Raw genomic sequence first — 10,290 nt, forward strand, 5'->3', positions numbered from 1 at the left:
ATTTCCTCATCTCTAAAATGGGACTAATTTTGCCCTGTTCAGTCTCACAAAATTTGTCATGGGAATCAAATAGAATAAAATATGAAGATATGCTGGGCACGGTGGCTCACGCCTGTAATCCCAGCGCTTTGGGAGGCTGAGGCGGGTGGATCACGAGGTCAGGAGATCGAGACCATCCTGGCTAACACAGTGAAACCCCGTCTCTACTAAAAACACAAAAAATCAGCTGGGCGTGGCGGCGCTTGCCTGTAGTCTCAGCTACTTGGGAGGCTGAGGCAAGAGAATCACTTGAACCCTGGAGGTGGAGGTTGCAGTGAGCCGAGATGGTGCCACTGCACTCCAGCCTGGGTGACAGAGCGAGACTCTGTCTCCAAAAAAAAAAAAAAAAGAGAAAAAAATATGAAGATACTTTGAAAGAAAGGAAGGGAGACAGGAACTGATGTTAATAAGTTCTGTTAACCACTACCATTGGATCAGCTGGAGAGTAACATTTTTGAGAGCCTACTATATACTACACCCTGTACTAGGTGGGTGTTTTTTGTTTTTGTTTTTGTTTTTCTGAAACAGAGTCTCACTCTTGTTGCCCAGGCTAGAATGCAGTGGCACCATCATAGCTCACTGTAGCCTGGACCTCCTGAGCTCAGGTGATCCTTCCACCTCAGCCTCCCGAGTAGCTGGGATTACACGGACATGCCAGTACGCCTAGCTAATTTTTTGTATTTTTAATAGAGACTAATTTTTTGTATTTTTAGTAGTTTCACTATGTTGCCCAGGCTGGTCTCCCAAAGTGCTAGGATTACAAGTGTGAGCCACCCCACCAGGCCCCAAACCCTGCACTAGGTATTTTATGTACATGATTCCATTTAATGGAGTAAATGGCCAAACACTGAGTGTATAGATCATGTTTAACAGAAAGAATGATAGGATGGACTTGAGTTAGTCGTTGAAAGAGGGCAGGGTTTAGATAACAGAAGCAGGAAAGGTTTGGCAAGGTGAACAGCATGAACAAGAGCTTAGGGGCAAAAAGGTGTAGTGTTCAGGAGTCAAAACAAAACAAAACAAAAACCTGCAACAGAGAGATCATGCATGGGAGCACAGGGAAAAATAGAGACTGTGACTAAAGATTTTGGACTTTCTTCTCAAAGCATTGGAGAGCCATTGAAGAATTTGAATAGGATATGATATGCAAAGCACTGTTCTAGGAAAATTAACTTGGTTATCAGCGAAAAGGGATTAGAAGAGAGACTATTGGTACAGTGAAGTCTAGACCAGACTGGTGGCAATGGAATGGATAGGAAGAAATGGATTTTAAGAGATATTCCAAATAAAGAATAAAAAGGATTTGGTGACCAGATGGCACCAAATTTTAAGCCTAGTTATCCAGGAAAAAACAAAACAAAACAAAAAACTATGGTACTTAGTGATACCACAGGTAGCACTAACAGAAGAGGAGACTGTAAAAAGTGGTAGCTGGCTGGGCACAGTGGCTCACGCTTGTAATCCCAGCAGGCGTGGGATTGGGAGGCCGAAGTGGGTGGATCATGAGGTCAGGAGTTCAAGACCAGCCTGGCCAACATGGTGAAAGCCCGTCTCTACTAAAAATACAAAAAATAGCTGGATGTGGTAGTGGGTGCCTGTAATCCCAGCTACTCAGGAGGCTGAGGCAGAATCATTTGAACTTAGGAGGCGGAGGTTGCAGTGAGCCAGGATCGCACCATTGTACTCCAGCCTGGGTGACATGTGAGACTCTGTCTCAAAAAAAAAAAGAAAAAAAAGTGGTAGCAGGACATGTTTTCAGGAAAGAATAATTTGATTGGTGATTACTGGAAAACACATCAGACTGGAAACCGAGTTCTGTCCACACATTGTGTTGTCCTAGATAAGTCTCCTAAGTTTCGTTTCTTTTCTTTTTTTTTTTTTTTTTTTTTTGGAGACGGAGTTTCACTCTTGTTGCCCAGGCCAGAGTGCAATGGCTTAATCTCGGATCACCGCAACCTCCGCCTCCCAGGTTCAAGGGAATCTCCTGCCTCAGCCTCCAGAGTAGCTGGGATTAAAGGCATGCACCACCACGCCCAGCTAATTTTTTTTTTTTTTTTTTTTTTTTGTATTTTTAGTACAGATGGGGTTTCTCCATGTTGGTCAGGCTGGTCTTGAACTCCTGACCTCAGGTGGTCCACCTGCCTTGGCCTCCCAAAGTGCTGGGATTATAGGTGTGAGCCATTGCACCTGGCCCTAAGTTTCTTTATGTATCAAATGAGGAGGTTGGGTTGAACTGGATATACAAGAGGCTTTTTTTTTTTTTTTTTTGAGAGGGAGTCTTACTCTGTCACCCAGGCTGGTGTGCAGTGGCGCATCTCAGCTCACTGCAACCTCCGCCTCCCGCGTTCAAGCAATTCTGGTGCATCAGCCTCCTGAGTAGCTGGGACTACAGGTGTGCACCACCACACCCAGCTAATTTTTGTATTTTTAATAGAGACGGGGTTTCCCTATGTTGGCCAGGCTGGTCTTGAACTCCTGACCTCCAGGGATCTGCCTGCCTCTGGTGTGGGGATTACAGGCGTGAGCCACAGCGCCTGGCCAAGAGGCTTATGTTGGCTCTAAAACACTGAAAGTTTCAATAATGTTTAAGTACCAACAATATGTAAATAAAACTGTCCAACAGAAATTTAAACAGTATGCCATCCCAGGGGAAAGATTGGGACTAGAGATAAAGCTGTAGCAGTCTTCTAAGTTGAAGCAATAATTAAAGCCATGAAAGGATGTAGTCAGAGAAAAGGGCCAAGGCCTGAGTCTAGGGGAACACCCACACTTTGGAGTAGGTTGAAGTGGGGCCCTTAAGAGACCTAGACATTGCTGCCAGATAGGTAACAGGAGGATTAGGGTAGTGTGCTGTCATGGGATCTGAGGGCGGAGAGTTTCAGTAGGCAGCATTGAGTGTCAAATGATACAGACAGCATAATGTACGTAGCCTTTGTAAAGGGTATAGCTGTTGATTAAGTGGAAGCTAGATTATAATACTGGTTCTGTGGGCTCATTAGCGACCTCGGAAGGTGCAACAAGGTGAAAGCAGCAGAAGCTAGGCTGCAAGGGGTTAAGGACTGAGTGGCAGAAAGGAATCAGAAAGAGTATAAATGGACTACATTGTCAAGAAGTATGGAGAAAATAAGAGGACAATCAGCCTTAAGAGATGTTTTCAAGGAGGAAGGATCTGATCATATTTGTGATCAAACCATTCCATTGCCACCACTCTGGTCTGATCATACTTGTGATACTTGGACAAATAATTATTGTTGGGACAAACTGAAGTTACAAGATAAAGAGGGGATATGTGACACAGCAAAAGTTCCAAGGTGAAGGTAATCAGAAGCACAAATGGATAGGTTTGCCTTTAAAAGGAGGTCATACTCTCTGAAAATAAGGCGAGGCAATTATTCACTGAGAACAGAAGACTTGAGAAATGGGGGAAAGATGTGTAACTACTTATGAGAAACACACTAAAGAGCCAATAAGCAATGACTAAGTTGTCAGAGAAGCCTGATGCCCTACACAGGATTAGGATGGGAGAGGAAATGGTTTTGGTGGAAAGTGAGACAAATCAGAAAGAGGATAAAATACAAAGAAGGGCAGTTATAGATCCATTCATGGTCTTCATTTTTGCCTCCTTCTAACTCTGAGTTGCCTCCCTTAGTCTAGCATACATCTAGCACCTGCAGCTTTTTTTTTTTTTTTTTTTTGAGACAGAGTCTCATTCTGTCACCCAGGCTGGAGGGCAGTAAACCTCCACTTCCCAGGTTCAAGTGATTCTCCTGCCTCAGCCTCCTGAATACCTTGGATTACAGACACCCACCACCATGTCCGGTTCATTTTTTTATATTTTTAGTAGAGACAGGGTTTTACCATGTTGGCCATGGCTTGTCTCAAACTCCTAACCACAAGTAATCTGCCCACCTCAGCCTCCCAAAGTGCTGGGATTACAGGCATGAGCCACTGCGCCTGGCCTAACTACAGCTTTTTGAGTAAGTATGAAGCCTAGTGTCTTGAGGTGTTCCCATGTCTGACAATTCTAATGGAGCTCTTTCCTCTTTAAAACTGGCAACCACAGTGGCTGTTTTGGCTCTTGTGTTCTTCCTCTGGCAGCAGAAACCTACATATGCATTTACCACGGGCATCAACAACTCCCATCAAAGCAAAGAGCTAGCCCGGAGCAGAAGAACCTGCAAGTCTGGGCCAGCTGGAAGATTACAAAGGTGTCAAAACAAGGGGAAAGGTAGATTCTCTGAGCCTGAATGAAAACATAAACCTGGCTGAGTGTGGTGGCTCACGCTTGTAATCCCAGCACTTTGGGAGGCTGAGGTAGGTAGATCACTTGAGGTCAGGAGTTTGAGACCAGCCTGGCCAACGTGTAGTGAAACCCCGTATCTACAAAAATATAAAAATTAGCTGGGCATGGTGGCATGGGCTGTAACCTCAGCTACTCAGGAGGCTGAGGCCTGAGAATCACTTGAACCCAGGAGGCGGAGGTTGCAGTGAGCTGAGATCATGTCATTGCACTCTAGCCTGGGAAACAGAGCGAGACTGCATCTCAAAACACAACAACAAAAAACCCCCATAAACCCAACTCTGAACTCTGTAACTGTTTCAAGGATGTTCCCCAGGAAAACAGCAGCACAGTCCCCTTCTCCCATAAGTCTTATATTGTCATCCAGACTCTAACTTGGTAGAGCTCATGTTCACAAACATCCCCATCCCTTTTCTACTTTTCTGCAGCTCAGAGGATAAGGATTGGTTTTGGAAGCAGAAAGTTTTCAATTTCCCCCAATCAGCAAACTGTTTAGGTATAAAAAAATTTCTTTAATCAGAAAGGATTTATCTTCCCTCAACACAAATGCACACATTAATAGTAAAAATACATATATACATAAATATTTACACAAATTAGAAGTCACAGTGGACAGCTGTATGCCCTGGGCTAGAGGTTGAGAAGATGAGCATCAGCAGCAACTGGAGGATGGCTTCTCTGCTGCTCCCGGTGTCCTATGGTCATCTTTCTGGCCAAGGTGGGTAGACTGGGAGGGGATAGGGTATAGCTCCAGTCTGATGGCAGAGTTACTGGCAAACTGTAGCAACGAGGACCCTCTCCAGATAGTTTCATAGGCTCACCAGGGATGACAGGAGATGCTGTAGTAGGTGGGACTGGGGTGGTTGGGGCAGAGTGGGTGAAGGGTTGCACTCCATGCTGGAGGAAAAGAATGATGCCAATGCCGGTTCCAGTGCCTAAAGGACCATGGCTAAAGGAGATAGTACCTGGGGAGCTGAGAGGGGGGTTGCAAATTGGAGTGGTGTGGATCCAGGTGAGGTTCATAGCTGGCCATTGTGTGAGGTGCCAAGGCTGCTTTGGTTTTATAGCTAGATGTCCTAGCTGTGTCTGGTCCATCTTTTCCATAGGAGATGCAGGAGAGGAAGCAGCTGAATCACTGTGGTGGCTTGGAAAATGCTACAGAGGGGAGAAATGAGAAAAAAAGAAATGTGGAGAAAGCATTCAGATGAGCTCCACCTGGTTACTTAAACCTTTGCATTCCTTGGGAACTCAGTTTGCAATGCAAACATACCTCGTTTTATGCAACAGATATGATCTTGCCAGACCATGATTAAGTAAAAGTTTTGGTAACTAAATTATACTTTCATTTATTAAACAAATAAATGGCCTACTATGGACCACATACTATATTAGACACTGGATATCCAGAGATGAACAAAAAACAAACAGTTCCATAGGTTCTCACTATTTATAAAATAATCCCTTTTAAAATTTCTTTGAAAAGAAGTCTATTTTTAATTGGAATCATCATTTCCCAAATTCTGTATTTAAATTCAAATATTCTATCTTGAGTTCTTTAAGAAGTGTAAATTAATATTCAGGCAAGATCCTCCTACTGTTTTTTTAAAATTTTATATTTGAGACAGGGTCTCACTCTGTCAACGAGGCTGGCACAATCATGGCTTACTGCAGCCTCGACCTCCCAAGCTCAAGAGATCCTCCCACCTCAGCCTCCCACCCAGCCTCAGCTGGGACTACAGGTGCACGCCACCATGCCCAGCTACTTTTTGTATTTTTTGTAGATACCAGCCTTCACCATGTTGCCCAGGCTGGTCTCAAACTCCTGGGCTCAAGCAATCCTCCTGCTTTGGCCTCCCAAAGTGCTAAGATTACAGTGAGCCACTGTGCCTGGCCTACTTATTTTTTAATAGATTAGTCACAGCAATAATAACCATGGCTGATTGAAAATTAGGACTGGTGATTATCTACAGGAGACTCTCCTTCTCCGTCATTTGAATGCCCTCTACATACCCTATTATTTGAGGACAGAAAATAGGTCACTTTTTTTTTTTTTTTAGATGGAGTTTCACTCTTGTCTCCCAGGCTGGAGTGCAATGGCACGATCTCGGCTCACCGCAACCTCTGCCTCCCGGGTTCGAGCAATTCTCCTGCCTCAGCCTCCCGAGTAGCTGAGACTACAGGCGTGCGCCACCACGCCTGGCTAATTTTTGTATTTTTAGTAAAGACGGGGTTTCACCATCTTGGCCAGGCTGGTCTCGAACTCCTGACCTCATGATCCACCCGCCTCAGCCTCCCAAAGTGCTGGGATTACAGGCGTGAGCCACCGCTCCCGGCTGAAAATAGGTCACTTCTATACCAGGTCTAAGAATCTATCAACACTGCTGCTATTGGTGCCCCCCTCCCCTACTTCCAGTGAGGTACCTCGTATGACCAGTCCTTGAAACCCAGTGTAGACTCGAAAACTGTCAAAGGGTTTGGCACAAGGATATGTGGGCAGAAATGAAAAGAAGGAGAAGGGAAGGGTTTGGGGGCAGTAGGGAAAAAAGTGTTTGCAGAGAGAAGCTGAGGTGTATTCCCGCATGAATCATTTGGCCAGGTAAAAAGCCTTTTGTATCTATGTAGAAAGCAGATAAGCTGTGGCATGAGGGATAGGATTAAACTTCATGGAGTTCCTCCCAGTGATTCAAACAAAACAACAACAACAACAACAACAACAACAACAACAACAACAAAGCATGTAGGAATCAAGACAATGCAGAAAGTTTAGGAATTTCCTTCCCTGAAAAGAAACTTGAAGAAAAGACTTAAAAGAAAATGGCAAAAGGGGCCATTTCTGCATGCACATTTCATTTTCTTGGCTATTTTTCCCACCTCTTCCTCGTGTTCTTAAGTTCTTACCTTGGTCAGCTGATGCTTGCCACCACCCAATGATGACTTCTGGGCAGCTATTTGTGGAAACCAAGTCTTTAACATCCCTTCTACCTGTAGCAAGGTTCCTAGGTAACGTTCCCTGTGAAAATGACGTTGCTTTAAAAAACCAGCAACAGGATTGGAGAAATCTCCTTTTTATGAAGACCCAAGCAAAGAACCAGGCGGACTTACCCCATCTGTGGCTTCTGCAAAACACCTACAATACGCTGGATCCTGTCCATTGCCACACTCTGCTGAAAACTGCTTAATCCTGGGGACAGGGACAGAGAGAGATTAAGGATTGAGATTCAAGCATGTAGTCAGGTAAAGGAAGAACAGAATTGATTGATCTAAAATTGATTGATCTAAAAAAATTAAGTCGGGCCAGGCAAGGTGGCTTATGCCTGTAATCCCAGCACTTTGGGAGGCTGAGGTGGGTGGATCACCTGAGGTCAGGAGTTTGAGACCAGCCTGGCCAACATGGCGAAACCCCATCTTTACTAAAAATAACAAAAATTAGCTGGGCGTGGTGGTGGGCGCCTGTAATCCCAGCGACTGGGGAGGCTGAGGCAGGAGAATCGCTTGAACCCAGGAGGCGGAAGTTGCAGTGAGCCGAGATCGCGCCATTGCACTCCAGCCTGGGCAACAAGAACAAAACTCCGTCTCAAAATAATAATAATAATAATAAAGTCATAGTAGCAAAAAAGGAGTAATATAGGCCCCAAACAAGAACTTAAGAGAAATACACGTCAAAAGAGGGAAAGAGAAAGAGAAATGAACCTAGCCCAAATGAATGCAACAATAAGATTACCTCTCTCAAAACGACCCATCTTCAGCCCATTGAGTAGGTCTGTGAGAGGAGGTATAAATCCTTGGAGTTCTTTACACTGTAGGAAAATAGAACAAAGGCTGTGAGAAGACCAAAAACTGCCCACACCAGCAGTGGCTCTTCCTTCACCTCCAAATCTGGGAGTCAATACTGTCCTCACAGGGTCCTTATCAACCAGCTGGGTGCTAAGCCACTCCAGGAGAATCTCCTTTCACCTGCTTTCTCTTACCTTCTGGGCAAACAGCAGGTCTCCCTCTGTGGTGCAACCTTGGGTGTTTAGACTGGTCTCCAGTTCACCATCTCTTGATCTTTTCGCCCCAGATCCTGCCATAGGAGAAGCCGAACCCCGCTGTTCCGGATGAGATGGTGTATGCTGGTTACCGGAAACCTTCGATCGATGCCTGCAGCGGATAGGACCCGGGCTGGGCCGTGAACCTCCCCTCTGCCCAACAGTGTCTGGCCTGGGCCCATGGGCCCCCTTGTCCTCCCTCTCACTATCAGAGGGGAAGCCAAAGTCACTGTTCACTGGGGAGGTGGGAAAAGACGAAGAGAGAGAGTAGGAGGAATAGGAAGAAACGCTAGATGGAGAATCCATAGGTCCAGAAGCAGGGGCTGTAGAACAGCTCCTGGAGTACCCAAAGATCGGAACCTGCAACTGAAGAGCAAAGCGAGGGAGTTTGAAACCGGAGTTTAAGGATTAGGAAATGGACTGGGAGATTGGGGTGTACTGCGTGGGATAATACTTGTTCTCCCCCTCCCCAATATTACGGGTCTCAAACACAATAGAAAAAGACATTTCTACCCCCACCCCCGCCCATTAAGAGCTTGGGATCCCCTCTCTGGCCGCCGCAGAGCAGCTCTCGGTCTGACGCGGCCTCCGTTCTTTTCTTCCCTCAGTTCAGAGTAAATACCGACTTGAAAGACACCTTCCCCTCCGCCCGTTGTTCGCCAGGGCTATTCGCCAGCCTGAGTCCGCAGCAAGCCTCTCCACCTGAGGCCATGCCAGCCACAAGCAGTCAATCTGGGCACGCGAACCCACCTGGTGATCCTACGGGAACCGCCCCCATAGAGACTGGCCTCCTGCCCTCTCCCAATCTTTCAAGATCAGGATCCCTGCGCCGGTCTCTCTGGGCTCGCACCTGCCACGTGATGCAAACCCTCCCAATACCAAGATCTGCATTCAGCCCCCAAATCCACTCTCAAATACTCCCTAACAGCTCGCTTTGTCCTCCGAATCTCCTTACCTGTTGTCAGCCGGCTCAGCCCTGGCTCGGTTTCCAGCTCCTTCGCCGTCTCTCCGGGTCTATCTACCCACCTCCGCCTCTCTCAGTGGGCCCCGCCCCTTCCCCCCTCCCAGACACGTGCGGCCCGGCACGTGCCTCCCCCTGCTTACACAGATCTCGCGCCCTCATTGGTTGTGTCGCCGGTAACACGTGACTCTAGTTACTGAAGTCCATAGCCCATTTGCTACAGTACAAAGGGGCTCAGCCAGTAGAGAGGCAGCCAGGTGATGATTGGCTGTAAGGGAAGCATTCCGTGCTCCTCCCCTACATGCGGCTGCTGGAGAGGACCCGGTGATGAGAAAAGGAGGAGGATGGAAAAAGAGTGGAAAAGAAGGGAGGGGAGGAAAAGGGCGGAGCCCGTGGCCTTAAATAGGATGGTGATGCGCCAGAGATGCGCGGTTTGAGTGTTCAGAGATTGGTTGTGCTACTGAAGGCGGCGGACGTGGGACCCCCGGTTCCGTCTCGGGAAGTAACTCATCTGCCCCCTCTTTGAACACCTCCGCTCACGAGCGCAGCACGTGGAAACCGTCAGTGATTTGTGTCTGCAACGTGTGTGAGAGAATGGAGGTGTGTGACATGGTATATTCTCCCGCTCTCGGCGGCCCAGCCCTCGTGACTCTCCGGTCTCTGTTTCACCTCCCCCACCCCTTTCTCCTCCAAGTTGGGTGCCTCCTGCCCTGCTGGGTGAGGAGGGTGGGGATTGCAACCGAGAACACCGCGTCCTTTCTGGCTCCCGCTGGGGCGGCTCCTCCATCCCTTTTCTTACATAACCTACCACGCACGTTACCAGCTCAGATGCCAGCCCGCCACGACACTAGAGGTCAAAACGAAACTCAGTTTTTCCTGACTTTTTTGTCCAGGCTTCTCGGGCCTGGCGTCCTAAATTATCTGATTCCAAGCACGGGGAACAGAATGGGGTAGGTCCCTGA

General features: G+C 47.1%; 1 protein-coding gene across 5 annotated transcripts; it reads right to left on the reverse strand.

Moving 5' to 3' along the window:
• Positions 1 to 4,836: 4,836 nt before the first annotated feature.
• Positions 4,837 to 9,609, reverse strand: CIART (circadian associated repressor of transcription). Of its 5 annotated transcripts, none has more exons than XM_019021704.4 (6): positions 9,472 to 9,609; positions 8,308 to 8,479; positions 8,061 to 8,136; positions 7,442 to 7,520; positions 7,238 to 7,349; positions 4,837 to 5,494 (listed from the first exon to the last, which is right to left on the reverse strand). In XM_019021704.4, the coding sequence occupies exons 2-6, from the start codon at positions 8,407 to 8,409 to the stop codon at positions 4,970 to 4,972; spliced, it is 894 nt and encodes a 297-aa protein (XP_018877249.1). In that variant the 5' UTR covers positions 8,410 to 8,479; positions 9,472 to 9,609; the 3' UTR covers positions 4,837 to 4,969. The 5 variants fall into 5 exon arrangements, with proteins under 5 accessions (XP_018877249.1, XP_018877241.1, XP_018877244.1 ...); XM_019021696.4 differs by lacking the exon at positions 9,472 to 9,609 and adding an exon at positions 9,323 to 9,408 and having other exon boundaries at positions 8,308 to 8,733; XM_019021699.4 differs by lacking the exon at positions 9,472 to 9,609 and adding an exon at positions 9,118 to 9,313 and having other exon boundaries at positions 8,308 to 8,733.
• Positions 9,610 to 10,290: the final 681 nt, after the last annotated feature.

The sequence above is a fragment of the Gorilla gorilla genome, chromosome 1 (genome assembly GCF_029281585.2).
Source record: "Gorilla gorilla gorilla isolate KB3781 chromosome 1, NHGRI_mGorGor1-v2.1_pri, whole genome shotgun sequence".
Classification (NCBI taxonomy): Eukaryota; Metazoa; Chordata; class Mammalia; order Primates; family Hominidae; genus Gorilla; species Gorilla gorilla.

Coding starts and splice junctions, on each gene's coding strand:
- CIART (XM_019021696.4), bottom strand. CDS start 8,673: ATGGATTCTCCATCTAGCGTTTCTTCCTATTCCTCCTACTCTCTCTCT. Junction 7,350..7,441: donor TTGCAGAAGCCACAGATGGG/GTAAGTCCGCCT, acceptor TCATTTTCACAG/GGAACGTTACCTAGGAACCT. Junction 5,495..7,237: donor GCAAGCATCAGCTGACCAAG/GTAAGAACTTAA, acceptor TCCCCTCTGTAG/CATTTTCCAAGCCACCACAG.